At 35.7% G+C, this 18,768-nt stretch overlaps 1 protein-coding gene across 2 annotated transcripts in view; it reads left to right on the plus strand.

Annotated features, from left to right (window-relative positions):
- Positions 1-540: 540 nt before the first annotated feature.
- Positions 541-18,768, plus strand: part of FAP (fibroblast activation protein alpha) — a 41,022-nt gene continuing 22,794 nt past the window's right edge. Inside the window, exons 1-11 of one of the 2 annotated variants that reach the window (XM_009462002.2) lie at positions 541-788; positions 1,064-1,148; positions 8,526-8,621; positions 10,516-10,610; positions 10,758-10,832; positions 11,023-11,075; positions 12,172-12,244; positions 13,824-13,944; positions 14,504-14,658; positions 15,751-15,854; positions 16,187-16,322. In XM_009462002.2, coding sequence (XP_009460277.1) covers positions 783-788; positions 1,064-1,148; positions 8,526-8,621; positions 10,516-10,610; positions 10,758-10,832; positions 11,023-11,075; positions 12,172-12,244; positions 13,824-13,944; positions 14,504-14,658; positions 15,751-15,854; positions 16,187-16,322 — 999 coding nt within the window. In that variant the 5' untranslated portion in view covers positions 541-782. Of the gene's footprint in view, positions 789-938; positions 978-1,063; positions 1,149-8,525; positions 8,622-10,515; positions 10,611-10,757; positions 10,833-11,022; positions 11,076-12,171; positions 12,245-13,823; positions 13,945-14,503; positions 14,659-15,750; positions 15,855-16,186; positions 16,323-18,768 lie in introns of those variants that run through there. The other variant, XM_087733158.1, reaches the window with a different exon arrangement.

The raw sequence follows: 18,768 nt of genomic DNA on the forward strand, positions 1-18,768 counted from the left end.
TTCTCCCTGCTGAGGGATCTCTTATGTAACTTGACACTGTGGTCTCAAGAGAAGTTTTCCCTGTTTTCAGTTGACCTCATTTCAGTGCGCTAAATAAAATATGTGCAATTGGTGGTTTAAGCACTATTTCAGAATTTGCACTGGGCCAGTAGATACTTACTTCTCTAAGCTCTGTTACACAGGCTATAGAAGTTGATAGTTTCCTGAGAAAAAAAGTAGTTCTCCTCACATGTGGAAGACATTAAATGATATCTGTTTCTCCTTGTTTTGCATTCTTACACCATCATTTATTATTACAGAAAGTAAACTTACGTGAATTACATCTAAACAATAAAGCTATTGGATTTTCTTTTAATCTCCCTGTAGAGGGTAGAAATACGGTCATGACTATGTCCTGAGAATGTGAGGATTGCCAAAATACACCGTAGATACTTTTCAGAGAAAAAGTACATATCAAGTAACTGTTGAGTCATAAAACCCTAAAGTTAGTGTAAGCAGATGTTGGTTACAGCTCACATTGATGGGAAGTATATAATCACCACCCCTATAGCCACCCACTGTCCATTTCTGGTTCAAGAACTTCCCCGAAAGCCTGTTTCTAATTTTACGGAAACCCTTTGATTTGGCACAGTTTTCAAAACTATGTAGGAAAAAAAAAAAGTCTGCCAGAGGTTTGGCCTCCAACTGTGAAAACAGACACTGCCTTTTCAAACTCCTCTCCTAGATCCACTGACCAACACCCAGAAGAGAGAATTTACATTCTTTTAGAATACGGCAGGAAAATGAAGGTCTGTATGCTGCTGAATACAGCTTTTGGTAACATTTACATCTGTTGTTTTAAACTGTCAGCTATTGCACAAGACCAGGCTCTGATGTGAAAGTATTTGTTTTAAAGCAAAAGGAAAGGGAAGTCTTTTCAAATGTACTGCGGGGACATTTTTGCTTGTTGCTTGGATGGATTACAGCAGTTAGAGAGGGTGGGAGGATTTAATTATTTACAAGCCATAGAAGTGTGCTTCAGGCAATATTAGAAATTTAATTATTGTTTGTTTCTGTCCTGCAGACCCAGCTAAAAATCATATTTGGCGTGGTTATATGCCTTTTGCTTTCCTTATTACTTATGTGTGTTATACTGCTTCCATCAAAAGGTAAGGCATTTGTAATCTAACGTAGTGTAAGACACAACATCTTTAGCTGCTATGGCTTCTAAAGTTTACGAAAGTTTGTAAAATCATCTTTAGGATTGTCCTGTCAGAATAGTTATAGCTTTATCACTTTACAGAAATGTACTGACAGCTGAAATATCCTGAAGCTAGGATTGAAATGCCAGCAGATGTTGAAACAAGGAACTCCTTGAAGTGAAAAGCACCTGAATTAACTTTATTGTGCATGATATGTAATGTTCTTAGACAGGACTGCAAAAATAATCCTCTGTTATTTTTTGTGTTAGGGGCCAGGAGACTCTCACAAACTGTTAGTAATTTCCTTTAGCTTGGTGAACTTGTATTTCGTTTTGAATGGTTGTGTAATAATTACAGAAGTTCTTTATCCAATTACAAGTTAAACATTTTGTTTGTGAACATATTTAAGATTGCATTTGAAAATTAAAGCGATCATTGTATAAAATAGGGATGTATAGTTTGCTCTAGTATTATTATGCCAGCTGCAGGTAAATCAACACAGTGTGGTCTGCTGAGTCCTCTGGTAAAGTCTGAAGTGAGTGTGGTTTGGAATTTAGAGCCTGAGTGGCACTGACTTGATGGTAATTTTTTTCTATGAGAGGTGTAGTAAGGGCAATATAAGTATTTACATGGCCCTTTCACTATAGCAGATTAATTGAATGCCTCTGAAATAATTAAAATAGTAATAAAAAGCCTATGTTCCAGTAACAGTATCTGTGTAAAGGGATCTTTTTTTTCTACTATTATTTGTTCATGTGTTGGCAGGGTGACTGAGATGAAGAAATCAGTTTTGCATTTACAACTACATGTAATAAAATCAGCTGTCTGCTTAAGTCCTGTAGTTAATATGCAGGTTTTGTGAAAGGTGAAATCTCTTTCCTACCTGGTATTTCTGTGGAATATGGTTATCATGGGTTGTTTCGTTGAGAGAGGGGTTAGAGGTTTCTGAAGCAGTTAGGGTTGATTCTGTTACGCAGCATGTGAATATGAGGATAGATTATATCAAGGTGGGAGGCAGTACTGGGAAGAGATACCACCTCAGAGTGATAGGTTTGAGTTTTACTGTCAATGATGGGGTGCCAGGTTTTTTGGCTAGCTTAAGCATGGTCCGACCTGAGCTTTCATTACTAGATAAATATATGGTATCGAGTCAGACTTACTCATACCAAGACTGCACGTTAAGACAGAGCAGAATATTTTTATGACATTTAAATTCAAAAGCGCAGTAAGGAAACAAAGAGGCTGGAGACAAAGGATTGGTTTGGCAGCCTGAAGAAGTTGCTAAAGATCATGGAAGGTACTGTAGGAGGAAGTGAATATATTTTTCCCTTCTGAAGTTATCCCAGACCACTGGTCTTAGTCTGAGCCTCTTCAGTACCTGAGCCATTATGAAGAACTCTTTTCGTCTCTATGGTTCCTTGGAATAGAGGCTTGGTAACCCGTCGTATCAGACATGATGTTTAGATCCAGTAGGATGATAAAGAATTTATCTTACTTTACAGAATGCTTTTGAAGGAGCATTTTAGACAATTGTGGAATACACAATTATGTGGAACACACAATTATGTTGAACACATCTGATTATGGCCTCTTATTCTCAGGTGGAACTGCAAGTGCTGCAGTTACCTGTTTAAATGCCTAAACCTTTTTGAATTCTTAGTGGTTTACTGATCCGTTGTAAAAGGAAGAGATATAAATTAATTTTGCAGTTACAAATTTTGCAAGGCGAAGACAGACAGGAAGTAGCTACAGAGATGGAATGTTGTACATTCCACCTTTACTCCTGCTTAACTGGAAGGATGTGGCAACCTAGAAAGACAATTAATTGCATATGAGATGTATAGACACAGACCAACTAAAGTTCTGCTTAAGAAATCAGCAAAGAGAAATGTCATCTGGAATTCTGAAAGAATTCTTTCAGAATTCTGAAAGAAGAAATATTTAGTTCTGGTTTTATCTGCTAAGTTTCTAGTAATTTCATGTTCTTCAGACTTCTCAAAATGTGATAGCTGGTTTTGGTTTACACATGGAAGAGTATAGAAATGTGAAAAATTCTCAAAAGTTACACTGGAAAATAATTTTCTGTTTGGAGAAGATAGTAAGGGGGAAATACTTAGTTGCAGTTATTACACAATTTCTGTGGGGCTGAGAAGAGCAAGGCAGGCAATCTCAATATAGCAAATGGCTTCTATGTCTAAGAAATTAGTGACAGGTTGTGGACATTTCTTTGAGTTAGGAATGTGCTGTGTGATTTACCTTACCATGATAACCCAGCTATGATAACCCAACAGTTCAAAAAGGTTCTGTTCACTTGTACACTGGTGTATCTAGTCCTGTTCTTCTGCAGCATAAACAAGAAAGAAAATACCTGTCTGCAGTTGAAAAGCAATAGCAGTACCACAGGCAGAGTTACAATTAACTGAATGTATTGCTTAGGCTCCAAATTAATCTTTTCTGCTAATTTTAATGAATATCCAGAATCCTGCCTATCAATGTTTGTGTTTCCATTGTACACTTGATGTAGACCTGAGACCAAGACCTTCGTTCTCTGATGTTGCAGATTAGGTCATAGGGCATACTTCTCAGCCAGCAACTGCTGAGCAGCCAGTTTCTTAGGAACTGGTGGTGGTCTTTGCTACACAGCAGCCAAATCCATTTTCTGATTCAATAAATGCCTCCCTGTCTTCCGATGCAAAGTCAAACGAGGTGGCTTCCATCATTGTGGAGTGGAAGAAAAATGCTTCCAGTCAGGAATTCAGTTCCTGGCACTGAATTCAGCTGGAGATGTTGCTGTTAGTTGCTGCTTTCTAATTGAAATGGGCACCTGGATGTTTGACTTAAAACAGAAATAAAGTTAAAGAGAAATTTTCATCTTCTTGGCCATGTAGCAAAATTGGCAAGTGACAACTAGAGATTATAAACTCTCAGCTGTTGCTGAAGTTTCTTGTAATTGAAAATCAATAGATTACTGTGACAGTGTGCTTCCACCAAAATCTGATGGTTCAGTCTTAGCTACGAGTTCAGCCCCAGATCTAAGTAACAGTGTAAACCCAGCTACACTGATCTTTACGTTGGTGGCAGAGCGCTATCATAAGGTTATTAGAACAGAGTAATAAAAAACAATATTGAGATGGATTAGACTAATTCATACCTCTTCTGTTTGGTACTTTAGATTGCATAAAAATAGGTAGGAATTCATACTAAAATCTTTCTGGATAAGTTTTCAAAAACTAATATGCTCCATTAGTTTATATTCCCTTAACAGGGTTCAGTCCACTATGCTTGTGCAGATGTAGTCTTTGACAATACTCCTCGGACTGTGGGAGTGGGTAGGCCTTTTCTTTCCAAATCTGACTAGTGCTTTGAAGAAACTCTTTTGTCACTTGGATTCTTAAATCAGCATGAAGTGGCTTACCCAGAACAGGCTCTATTAAATTTCTGTACTTATTCACATGCTGGTGGCAGAATAAATACTCTGGTTTAGGACTAATTTAAAGGGGTTACCACAACGATCTTACCTCTCCAAGTCTATGCTTAGAAAAACGTATGATGGCTATGATCTAAGGTAGGTTTTTATACTAGCTTTTCTTTATAAATATATTTTCTGAAAACCTAATTTTCAGTAACTGAAAGGGATTATAATGATTCCTTCTCAGTGTATAGTTAGAGGTTTTTTCCTTTCCTGGAGCCTTGTGCAGTAGAGATGTTAGAGTCAGTATAAACTAAACCATTCTCATTCTAGCATGCTCTAGCTTTCTATACACAGTTTCTGTTCCTACCAGTAACAAGAGCTGGATCACACTGCAGAACATGACTTGTTCAGACTTCACCTTTTCTTCTTATTCCAAAGGGAATAAACCTTCACTGAGAAAGCAGTGGCACACCTCACAAAAAATGACTGAATGTAATGCAGGTATGGAAAATCAGATTCAGCTGATGTGGACCTGGAGCTGGAGTGTGACCAGAAGTTCTGGAGCAGGATCAGGAGTGTTGGAATTAATTTCTGATGCTGAACTGGGCTGTGGTTTCCTCAGGGGGAAGGCTGTCTTCCTGCACATGTTGAAGGAGCTTGTGCTTTACCTATTCAGCATCAGCCCGCAGAGATGAGAATGGACATTCTAGTCCAGAAGCAGAATATAATACCATCTGCAAGCTGCCTGTCCCAAGATGCTAACCAGGGCTTTGGTTTTTTTTGGCAAGTCAATCTAATTGCTGTGTCGAAGTGGATGTGAAATAAAATACGTATAAAAATACATATATATTAAATACATATAAATACATATAAAATATGTACATACAGCTACATATATAAAAATAGCAAATACAGAAAGCAGAATACTTTCTGATTATATGTACACTTGGTTTAATTTGGCAGGAGTAGACACAATTTATATGGATGCACATTAGGCCATGTTGTGGAATAAGGCAGCAGGGCTATGGAATCTAAAGCAAGAGTTGTGTGGGTCTACCCACATCCAATCTTTGAAAGGGAATGATCCTCATAATACAAACAGGATTTCACAGTGATGGATTGGTGTGCATAAAGTTAATCTGAGTCTAATATAATTGAAAGTTCTGCTTTCTGTGTTTTATTAAGCTCTCTCACAACAGTGAACTGAACAGTAAAGGCAAAGGTACTTACATAAAGCTAGTGACAATTAATAGATGCTTACAGGCTTTTATCGCCACAGTTATACATGTACATCAAATACAGTCAAATGCATGAGTGAATAATTCTGATCATGGAATACATAAAGCAATTTACATTGTGAAGCAAAATAACCAATTCAGTGCACAGAGAAATACAGAACAGTACACTGTAAATGAATGCAAATGGACCACAAAGGATTAAAAATGAGACATTGGGGTGGTGAAGGGAAAAGAGCAAAGCTGAAATTTGGTAAGCTTTCATTTCTGCGGTTGGCTCTGCTATTTGCTTCCTTTTTGTCCCTGGGCATCTTTTTTCATCTTTGTTATTTCATAGAGAAACGAAACACAATGAAAGAACTTGCCAAGCTTACCAACAGCCGTCCAAATTAATGTCTTTACAGTGCTGCAGACATGTAAAGTACTTTTCATGTTAAGGTCTGTTCTGTGAGCAGAGATTTCGAATACTATTATTGAACCAGTTTTTAGTTACAGAAGAAAGAATCAGCAACAATTATAGGAAACAATTAAAGATGCTGCTTTTAATTAAAGCATTTAAATATATCTTCTGTTGCCTAGAAACAAGCATTCAAAATTATAAGTAATCAAGTAAGAAATAGTTGTGTTTAGAATTTTTGCAGTCCACTGGTAGAAATTCAGATGGGAGTGGACACATTTTGAAAATCATTAGCAGTCATAATAAATTATCACAGAATATTAAGTATGTAAGGGTGAGATGGCTAACAGAGTAAAGGTTTAAATTAGAGCTGTGAAAATTAGACCAGAGATGAGACATTTGTGATATTGCTTGTCTTTTTAGTAAAAAATCCTCTTAAGCTGAAAGAAGGAACCAGGAAATTTTACCAGATTAAGGTACCAAACAGGACTGCAAATTTAAGCCTCCTATACACACAACAATGGAAACAGATCTTAACAGTGGATTTCTTTTGCTAATAGGCATATTCACTTAGAGAATTTAAACTGAAAGCTAGTGATAAGGAATCATCACTCCATATAAATAGAAGTGGATTCTTCTTTGGAATTATTTTCTGTGCATTTTTTAAGAGCTTGCCATCCTCTGTGCTTATCATTAATGTATCAAGGATCGCTAATATGCAGTCATGGTATTAGCAAGAGAAATTAACTTCTTATTGAACTTGGGATATTTTCCGGACATATTGCTAGCTCAGAGTTTATACTGATATGTTTTTGCCTATGGATTGGCATTCAGTTTTATTTCTCATGACAGCTTTCTTCTGCATTAGTGCAGACAAGGTTAGTGTCAACAGTCAACCTGACGTGTATTCTACAGTAAGCAATAATCACTTAGCAGAAGAAAACATGTATTATCATTACAAAGTACCATCGAAGAGAATACGAAGAAACATTTCCCAGGAAGGTGGTGTGATCTTAACAGAGAGGGCAGCTGTAATGAGGAAGTGATGGAGCATGATATGAAACCTGAGGGCGACGAGTCATCTTGATTATCTGCCTGTCATCTGAGAGCTCTGAAAGAACAAACAGGGGAAGTGGCAGAGATCTACTAGGCTGCAGAGTGACATCCCCACTACCTCTGACAACCATGGCAAAAGTCCCCTTGATATTCAAGGAGAAAAGCATAGAATCCAGAATGCCTAGACTTAAAAGCTTCCATTATTATGGTACTGAACTTTAAAAACTGGCCTTCATCAGAAATGTTCCTGTGTCTTTTGGGGATTAAATATTTTGAGTACTCTTTCTCTTGTGAACTGCATAGTTTTTTCTTTTTTGCTTTTTATTACATTTTTAGAATGGAATTTTTCATTTCCATGCACTTAGCAAGCCAGCATTTTCAGCATTACCCTCTTCTCATCCAGCTGATTGTCCTTAAATTTTGTTTTTAAAATCTGCCCTAGCTTAAGGTGTTTATCTTTGGGAAGAAACATAGTCAGACAAGAGCCACAAAACCAGACACAATTTTGTGCATTATTTTTATGTGACTATCTGATCTGCTTAGAAATCAAATATCAGAGTACCTGTCTTCTCTCCAGAATCATTGCCAATTTTCTTTTGCAGCATTAAATAAAAAGTTGAAGTTTGAGTTCACTGATTCATTACTTTTCAGCATTATTTTTACCTGCATACCTTCGTCTATTTCTTCTATGTGGCTACTAAGAAATATATGTGGATGGTGATTATTTTGCAGGCCTTGCATCCATCTTCTAACACTGGTTGATGAGGCATTTACGAAATTTGGCAGTAGGGTTTTGTATGCACATCCTGTTGTTTGACTCTCTGCTGAATATGTGCAGGTCCCTATTAGAATAGTTGTCTCTACATACCACACAAGTTCATGAAATCCATGCTTTAAAGAAAACTTTGATTTGTCTTTTGTGTGGAAAATGCTTTCATTGGACTCACAGGTTCTACAAGTAAAGATGTCTGAGTGAATAAATGACTGGCTGAAATAAATTAGTTTGTCTAGTTTCTAATTTTATATTCCTAAAGGTGAGTCCTTCAGAGGCTGAAGGACCTTATCAGAACAGTAACAGAGAACCTTCTGCTGTGCCTACTCTCTGGTACCTCCAGATGCTATCCTCACTGTTCCCTGGTGCTAAATACAGAAAAAAGGAAATATTGGACTAGTAGTTATTTCTTTCTTTTTTTTTCCCCACTTCACACCATTGCATTAACAGAAAGTTTCTGTGTTATTCTTAGTTGTCAACACAAATGATGGTCCCAGAGCTCTTACATTGGACGATTATTTGAATGGAAACTTCCAGTATAAAACATTTTTTCCATATTGGGTGTCAGGTAAGTAAAACCTTTTCTCAAACATGTATTTCCTGACTGGTTTACACAGACTCAGAAATGTATTTTTCTTCCAGCTTTACTGTGAATGAATGCTAACTATGAAATTAAACAATCTGCTAGTCAAAACTTATGGTTGAAATTTACTCTTCTGTCAGTCATTCTAGAAATTCCAGGTATTTGATGTTTCAACAGACATGTTTGAGTCAAATATAAACTACAATTTTACAGAGGCCTTCAGTGTTTTATTTCTTTTACTGTCATATTCCTTGCAGCAAGTGAAAGAAATATGTCAATGTGTCAGTCATTTCTTAAGCAATCTCCTTTTTTGTGTTCGTCATAGAATTTTTTCACTTACCATTGTAATAATTGAGGTAGCCTGTCTTACAGGCCCTGCTCTTCTTTGTTTTCAGTAGTACCTACCTCTGCAATGAGCCCAACTGTTCTTACCTCATTTAAGGAAATGCTGACACTGCTGAAATTCCTGAGTTTGAATGCATTGCATAGAAAATAAGGTTGAGTGTCTAAGCAAGTTCCTTAAGGTAGAAGATAAAGACATGAAGTTAATTGCTGCTGATATGTGTCTGCATGTGGCTGAAATACTAGTCTTGTTACCATTGAATTGCAGCAGCACCAAAAGGCTTGAGCTGGATTGGAGTACGTTCTAGTACACACACTGCTACCACTCCTATCTATGCACTGCCTCAAGCAATTATTCTCTGACTAGAGACAAGAAACATAACACCGTTTACATGGAGTCTTACCAAGTTAGTTTTAACCCACAATTTTAGAACTGAACTGAAGCCTTCCAGGACATTGCTAGCAGCAGTTCAAGTTTTGCAACTAACAATTTGAAGTATGTTGACATCACTTGTACGGTTTAAAAATTAGGTCACCATTTGTTAGAAATCTGTCTGAAGTTTGTAGGCAGCATATCACCTAAACCTAATATTCTCCTTCCCTCTTTACATCCTTCTCACTTAGACTTATCTTTCCTCTTAACAGTCACAAAACTCATGCAAAAGTCATGCCATAGATTCCATAGATAGTCATGCCTACAGCATTCCATATGCCTACTTTTCTTCTGAAGCAAGGAGTTAAAATTGAATATCTCTTCCTAAGGGGCCCTGAGATCACCACAAATGCTGTTACACATATCATAGGAGTGTGCTTAAAAGATCTACCAGTGATCTAATTTCCTAAAAATGAACACCTAATACAATGTTTCAGGCTGCTTTTAAACTGTTGAAGTCTCTCTCTCTTTAGCTACACCAAGTGTGCAATTCCTTCTCTCTGTTTATAGCAGTAAAAATAATGATGTGAAACTAAAATTCTGATCTTCATTCTCTACCAAACTATGCTCAGGTCTTGAGCACAGGTAGGGTTAAATTCCATTCTCATTGAAGGCCACTCACCTTCGCTTTGTAGGACCTGTGTGAGTAAGGGCAGTATCATTTATGTAGTGTCAGTTACATGGTACTGCTGTTACCTGTGGAATCTGTACAAATGAGAATGTTCTGGTGAAATTATAGACAAATAAATATCTCAAACATTTTCTTTAAAACATTTACATTGTGTTACTGACCTTCTAATGGGTCTGTCCCTGGTATTCTTGATCAGACATTACTGAGAATAAAATCTGGCACTTAATTATAAAGTTAACTAGCTGATTCTGTGTGCAGTGTGTAATCTTGAGAACATACTCAAGAACCCTGAAGACAGTTTGTTGATAACTCTGTACCTTGGCATCATTAGAAGAAAAACATTTTTTGTGTAGATGCCAAAAGATATTTCCTCAAAATCTATTCACTGACAGGAGTGTGAATACTTTGATAAACGGAACTGTTCTATAGTATCTTCTGTGCAGGGTAACAGCCCTTTTATCTTGTTTATAAAGATAATGAATATCTTCATCAGTCTGCAGAAGATGATGTTATTCTTTACAATGTTGAAATGAACTCCCCAACTACCATCATGACTAACAGCACAATGGTATGTACCTTTTCAATTAATAAAAAGGCAGCAAAATGCAGTTGCGTTTCAAGTACTAGATTAAAAGTGAGTGGATTAAAACCTGACTCATCAAATCCTCATTTAAAGTTTTTATACTAGAATCTAATCTACTTCTTAATCTTTCAGAAACAAGTTAATGCTTCAAATTTTGTGTTGTCATCAGACAAATATTTCATAGCTCTGGAAAGCAATTATTCAAAGGTAATTTTAATATATCACTTAATGAAATGTTTAGTTTCATTCAGTACTTTGTTGATTGTGGTTGCCATGGCTAAATGTTTCTTGGTACTTTCTTGAGAAAGGGGTAGGCTATGAAAAGGCAGTTGATTATTTTTAATTAGATTATCTTTTTCCAAGTTAACAATATTATTTTCTTGCTTAATTTTTGCAGCTGTGGAGATACTCTTATACAGCATCATACCATATTTATGATCTCATATATGGGTAAGGCCTGATATTTCTGACAGTAAATACTCTGTAGTGATGTGCTTGCAAGCATTTCCACTGAAAAACTCTATAGTCATATGACTACTACCCTGCTTTGCTTTTGCCTGAATCTGTCAGGTTAGTTGTTTGCTTGAAAAAAATGGCCTCTAAGAAAAACATATAGTCCTTTCATCTACTCATCCAGGTATCTGAACTGGTTTATATTTCATGCCTTAAAACTTTCACTGCTCAAGATTCTCATCTTTTTTTCTTCCTTACATAATTTTCTCCCACCCTTGGCTGCTTATGTCCTTTCCAGTCTCACACCTGGTGTCTCCATGCCCTTCTGTTGTCTAATTCATCCTTTTTATGGTTGATCTAATCCTTAGCTTTCCTAAAACTCACATGTCCTTTAGTGCTCCACTGATCTTGTAACAGTCCGTCTTGGGTTCCTCAAAAGTTTACAGCTTCTCCCATGGCATTTGGTCTCTTTCCCAAGATCTTCCCCAAACCACTTCTCTTTCCACCCAACTTTGAAGGAGGCCATCTGCCTCCCCAGTCACCTTTTTATGCCATAAGTAGCAGCATGACCAAATGCTTCTTAGTTCTGAGCAACAGGGGCTGCACTGAGCTGCTCCATTCTTGGGAAACTGTTAGCTCAAGGTGACAGGAAACGATTGCTGCAAGCTAATGTGAGTGGAGAGGTACTGCATGTGGGTCGTGATCCTTAACAAATGTTTTAACTGCTGCTGTTATGCTTGCCTCAGCATGCTATATCCGGAGTTCACATTTCCCAATAACTTGCTGAGATTGTAATGCAGACTGCAGACAGAGCAAATGACTGTAGATGCTTGTGCAGTATTTAGAAAGAGATAAGGCTGGCTTCTTAGGCTGTCGAATATGTTTTCAAGGGGTTGAGTTGCAAGCCTTTCTCAGCACTGGTGCACACCACCACATTACTGCATGTCTCACTGCCTGCCTTAATTTTGCATTGCTCAGGAAACAAAAAGCTGTTAGAAAATATAGCCCTTCATGAATTTTATATGAATGTACAGTATAATGATCCATTTGCACTGTGCGCAAAAAGCCATCTCAACTTCTTTCCTTTTTTTAGTGGTTTTGTAACAGAAAATCAGCTTCCACATAAAATTCAGTTTATATCCTGGTCACCCGTTGGACACAAATTGGTCAGTAAAGATAATGAAGTGCTAGAATGATTTTGCTTTGTGTGGCTAGAAGACATTTATTTGCCTTTGGTTATTATTTCGTTAGGCCATATTTTTGACAGGCCTGTGTGTAATCTTGGTTGTGAGCAAGAATGACGAAGAAAACAGTTTTAACTTGCTAAAGTTTAACTTGTCTGTGTCTCAATAGAAGAATCCATGTTCTCAGCTACATATGTGTTTCAGTTCACTAGCCAGTCTCTTATCAAGAATTGGCCAACATAATTGTAGGTAGGATTAAATGTAGTTTCAAGGCCTGAAAACCAGTGTGTTTTCCTTTGACACTGTATAACACGAGTTTACTATGGAGATTTAGAGATGCAGTATTTAAAATATTTTCTAAAATTTGTACTCTAGGAAATGGCTGACAGATTCTTATTACATTTTTTTTTTTATTTAATAGCTACTTGATAGCCAAGTGTGCATTTTTCACTGATTAAAATAGACCTATTGCATATAGTAACAAGTGTATAAACTTCTTTTATTCTTGGTTCCAAAGCATCAGCCCAATAATAATTAGTGGGTTTTTAACTACTTATCTGGTATTGACAAAATATTTGTGCAAGAAAAAAAATTTAAACATCATACTAATTTCAGAAAATACCCAGGGATTGGGCTAAATATGAATGGACAATTTCTTAGGAAAATTTTTCCGTGTTTTAGGAGAGTATTAGTTCTCTCAATTAATTTAAATACTGTTGTTTTCTTTATAAAGAATTCTGAAGACAGAACAAAAGATAGTTTCCTATCTTCCTAGCACTAATAGTCTGTGATGTTTTTATACAATAGTCCTTGTATTGTATCTGAGAGTTTTAGGAGTTGCTTTGTTTTTCATTTAAAGCACAAAGAAGTTAAAATGTTACACTGATGTTGCTAACAAATGCTTATAGTGTCAAAAGGCATAATTTTCTAAGAAAGTGATGTTTCTGGTGCTGGTTCATTTGCCCATTCATTTGATTGAAATTTAGAGATACCCAAGGCCTGCAAGCATTTCTTGCAAGAACTCTCTTTTGGTAACTAATTTATTAGAAAGAAACAAACTAGCCCAGACAGAGTAAAAGCCTTTTTTATCTCATCTCACATCTCCTAGGCCTTTTGACGGATTTAGAAAAGTTCAGTTGTTTTCTTTTTAGTCGTTGTGTATTTGTTTTTATCATCATCTACTTTTGGTGGAACCAGAAGGAAAAGTCACAAAACACTTTGTCTGAGGGTCTCTTAAAAAATACAGCAATTTGAATCAGTTGCAAAGATTTATTTTTCATTATTTTCCACACCAAAGCTAGCCACAGAATCCTCTGAAGTTTAATAAAATCAAAGGAGTTGTTCAGGATTTATTCTGACATAGTTGAACGTAGAATTTGGCCTGTAATGTATAATTTATTTACTGAGGTACGTACTCTTGCGGAATTTGCAAGGGCTTTTAGCGTAGCTTTTATGTCCCATTTTGTATTCATTGTCTTCTTGTTGGTATAATGTAAGAAGATCTTACTCTAACCCCTGTTATTGGTGCTTATACTCATAAGAAATACTTTCTTGTCTTTAGGTATATGTATATCAGAATAATATCTATTTGAAACAAAGTCCACGAGAGGCACCAATTAAAATAACTAGTGATGGAAAACAGAATGAAATATTTAATGGGATACCTGACTGGGTCTATGAAGGTAAGTAAAATTCGAAGGGCAACAACTAATATGTTAAATGCTTTGTTTAGATTACCTGGTTCTCACAATCCATTCTAAAATATCTGTGACGATACATTATTTTTAGAGCCCTAAGGATTACTTCATTTCCATATTTTATTTGCCATACAAGGACTGCATTTTGTATTCATAGTGTGTAACCACAATCCTGAGTCTTTTGCTGCTGAAACTATATCGGAACTTTACAAATTGGTCATCCTCTGCTGCACGGACAGTGGTTGGCAATTAAGCTTTAATGGAAGTTTCAGTTGTGGTGAAAATTTGGCACCTCAGTGCATCAAAAAAAAAATTAAAAAAATTAACACATGCACACATGAGAAAGTGAGTTAAATGGGATCTGTGTGGCTGTTTTGAGAGTTCTTAAGGCCTTTCAGAATTGAGATGTATTGCAATATGTTTGGTGTTCTTTATTTACTGTAACTCTCTTTACATGTCTAGGTTGCTAAGAGTACAATGCTTAAATAGATTAGAAGATAGATAGATTACAATGATAAACTATTAGGAATTTTTTTTTCCTCAGAGGAAATGCTAGCGACAAAATACGCACTGTGGTGGTCTCCAAGTGGAAAATATTTAGCATACGTACAATTTAATGATTCTGACATACCAGTTATTGAATATTCATATTTTGGTGAGGACCAGTATCCTAGAAAAATAATTATCCCATATCCAAAGGTATGTTTTCTCATTCTTTTGACTTACTTTCTGTTGAGAAATGAGTTATGACAATGATAAAATTAACTGTGCTTAAAAAATGGTTGTATTACAGTGGTTAAATCTATTGTGACCTAAATTGATGAAAGAAAACAAACTTAGGCCAAGTTCTGAAAAGGTATAGGTACATTCAAAAGTGTAGATATTTAATAATATTAGTGAAATAAATGGAATTACTCATGTAAGTAAAAGCATGTGCAAAAGTGTATTCTTGCATGATCAAGCCTTGCTTTTTTCAATTTCGTTTATTATTGTGATGTGTAAACTATGCAGTTGTTATTTTTCATTACAGTAAATGAATTATGAGACATTTTTTATTTTGAAAAATAAAGGCTAAGACAGCTTCAGTTTATTTGCACACTTCATAGTGCTTTTTGATCTCAAGGGGCTTTGGATTTTAACTGCTTTCAAGTGCCAGATCTAAGGCAAGAAGTTTTTGGGTTGGCATTTCTTCAGCATGTATTACAGAGCTCTCCTGACTCATCACGTTCATATGATTGCAAGTGATCACGTTAATGTATCTTAAGAAGTTACTCACCTGTCAGCTGGGTTACAGTTCTAAAGTAAAGCTGGATGGTTTAGACCACACATGGAGGAGAATTAAAGAACTAATAATGTATGCAATGAATAAGCAAGCATGAAAGCACTTCAAGCTAAACCATTTTATTTCACAGCTGGCATGTCAAAGAGCACTTACAAATGTGAATATACACCTGGAGTTTTATGCCAAAGTAAGCGTAGTGTGTGCTGCAAAGAAAGATCTACACGGCAAATAGAACACTGTTTCCCATCAAGCAAATTTTTTTATAGAAAGGCACCAAATTTGACTGTTCAAAAGGTTTTCTTGCTTATATATGAAATGATGCAAAGTTAAGTAACATACTACTGCTGTAGTGTCACTCTGAGATCTTATAAGACCACATTTGCCCTATTGTACTCAACTAAATACATATTTTTGTAACCTACCTCCTTTCCTGCAAAAAGTGTTGTAATTTTGCTTGATCTGAAGTGTTCAGAGCCTGATTTGAATAACCTGGTACATTTTCTTTGAAGGCCGGGGCTAAAAATCCTACTGTTAAAGTGTTTATTGTCGATACTACTAATGCTGAAGCGTTTGGTCCTAAGGAGGTGCCAGTTCCTGCAGTCATAGCAGCCAGGTAGTGTGCCCTCACATATGTCTTCTCTTTTTTAAAAAAGTTTTTGTCTATTTGTTTTAAATGCTTGAACCTCTGAGCTGTTTTGTGCTTCTAACAGTGGAGTGCCATATTCATCTCCTAGATGGATCAGAAGCTAACTAGAAATGTTGTATTTTGATTCTGTCTGCCCATATGGTACATTGTTACAAAGGACAAAAAAACATCCATAAGACAATGGAAGCTTTGCTATTGTCTTCCACAGAGCAATATGGGGGATACAATCTGTAGCAATGCTTCTATATTCCTGTTCTTTAATAACCACCCTTTCTTTCTTTTTTTCTTTTATTTTTTAGGGATCACTATTTTACTTGGCTTACTTGGGTAACAGATAGTCGAATCTGTGTGCAATGGCTAAAGAGAATCCAGAATTTTTCAGTCTTAGCTATTTGTGACTTCAAAGAAAATTCAAATACTTGGGACTGTCCAGAGGTAATAACATTGGAAATATAAATTGAACATTGCTGAAATTAACATTTGCTAATCTCATCTGCATAGTATTTTAACATCTAATTACTGGTCATGCACAGGTTGCTCTGACTTACTTGCAGAAGTATATTTAATCTTGCCCTGAATTCTTTTAGAAAATAATTGTGTGCCTGCCATAATTGTATTTTGCAGTGTTTGATCACATGCATCTTTTAGCTACTAGTGGTACCTTTTGCAATACTTTAATTGCTGGGGAAGGGGTGAAAAAATTTCATTGCACCAATAAGAAATAAAATCACCAAAATATTTTTTTAGCGAGTCTTAAATAACAATCAAAGCAACAAAAATAAGAAGAATGCTACTGAGCAGCTTTCAATACTGTTGTTTAGTTCCTTCTTGCTTCCTTATCTTCAAAAGTGGAACCCTATAAGATCTTTATTGTTTTTTAAAGAAAATCTTATTATACTACCTTGAAATTTCATACTAAGTCTGACTGAATCATGTCCTTTATGATTAATGTTAAATTAGTTGAAAGAACATACAGATTAAAAGTAAGGCAGGTTTTCAGGAGGAAGAAATTTTTCTGTCTTACCAGATAATACAGCTGGAGAAAGCAGGCAAGTTTCCAGAAACAATGCCTTTTTCAGATCTGAAAAGAAAACTTCAGGCTAATTGCAACAGTACCTCTACATTTTGTTTAAATATGTCATTCTATCATTAAGACAGTTTGGAGGGAAAATGATACTGCATTGAGCAGAAGGATAGCTTAGACGGCCTAGCTATTTACACCTATATGCAGATAGTTATAGATCTTATGTACAGAAGCCTTTCTGAAAAAAATATTTCTTTAAAAGACCTTGTAAAGCTTGAAGATTGTAGGCACTGATAAATTCATATAGATCCTGAAGGAAAGGATAATTCTGAATTACAGTAACTCCAGTACAGAAGTCTCATTTGCTGTCTTTTGGTATTGATGCTGTTTGCATGTCTTGTTTTTAGAGTTTATGGTACAGAACACGTATAAAAACTAGCATTAGGCTGAAACCTTGAACTAATGGGAAATAAAAGGCAAGAATACTTATAAAAGTGTTCTGTGTAACTGATAAATTGTAAATTCAGAGTTTATTGACACAGCCTTTCCAAGCTGAAAATAATTCTTATTCTTCTGTGATATGACAACTGTTGCAAATTTAAAAGGAAGTTAAGGTCCTGTTCTTTTGAAAACATTGTCATTGAAGTAATTTTCCACAAATATCTTAATTTATTAGGACAAAATACACGTTTACTGCAGCATTTGATGTGTTTCCTTAGTAATTGTTCCACTTTATAAGTACATTAACACTGAATCTCTGTCTCGCCTTGAAGTAACCTGCATTTTAATAACTAAATATTTTAACATAAAAAAAAAAAAATTAAGGGTTCTAGGATTCTACCACAATCTACCAAAGTACTTTAACACAAGCTTAACTTTAAGCATGTAAGCAGTTTTATTTATTTCAGTAGGTCTATTTATGTGTTTAAAATTAAGCATGTGCTTAATTGCTTTGCTGGAACCAGACCAGAACAATTAACATCTTGCAGGACTGTGTTCATGATCTTTGTTTAATTGCATTTCTCCATGAAACCTTATTTATGGAGTCACTACTGACGTTTCTATAATTCTATATTTATACAGTGATACAATGCTTTTATCACATTAAAGTTTGCACAAATGGCCAATTGAAGGAGTGTGAACAGATGGGAGTGCTGCATTAGCTCTATTTGCCGTTAGAAAGTATCTCTCTGAACGTTTCCATTCGCAAAAATAGTTCTCTTGTTTATTTCAGATTAAATTGAGACTCTAATGTACAATAAATGTACTAGGCTTTATGTACTTGAAAATAATAACAAAATATAATCTACAAGATGTTCCTAAAGTGTCAATTCATCACAAATGTTCCTGTGTTCAAGTCTTGCTCATGTGAATAGACCACAGAAACCAGTATGACTTCAGTGGAACTATTCATGTGAGTAAAAGCTGGGCATATGTTTGTGAAATTGGGATTTCCTATAAAGATGCCAGTTCTCTAATTAAATTCTGTAGTACTTTAATACACAGAAAAATCCCATAGAAGTCAATGGGACTACTCATATGAGAGAAGTTAAATATATCCTAAATGTACTATGTCATCAAGATCTGAGCCTTAATTTAAGGAAAGGAAAATAAATTTAGGATGCAGATATAAAACAATACATCCCATTTTTCTTATCTGAAAAGAAATAAAATCCATCTTCTGAGCTAATAGCTCAGTGGAGCCCTTGCAAAGTACTAAACAGTCTTCTGAGGGGCAAGTACATGCAACTTTTGCTCAAATAAGTCACTTTTTGCAGGGACTAAGTTGAAAGGGAGAAAGCATGATTCTGAATACTAATGAGATTACACTGAGGATAACAAATAAAAACAATATTC

This window comes from Nipponia nippon, unplaced genomic scaffold, assembly GCF_047370975.1.
Source record: "Nipponia nippon isolate SJK-2023a ecotype South Korea unplaced genomic scaffold, ASM4737097v1 scaffold_5, whole genome shotgun sequence".
In the NCBI taxonomy this organism is placed as follows: Eukaryota; Metazoa; Chordata; class Aves; order Pelecaniformes; family Threskiornithidae; genus Nipponia; species Nipponia nippon.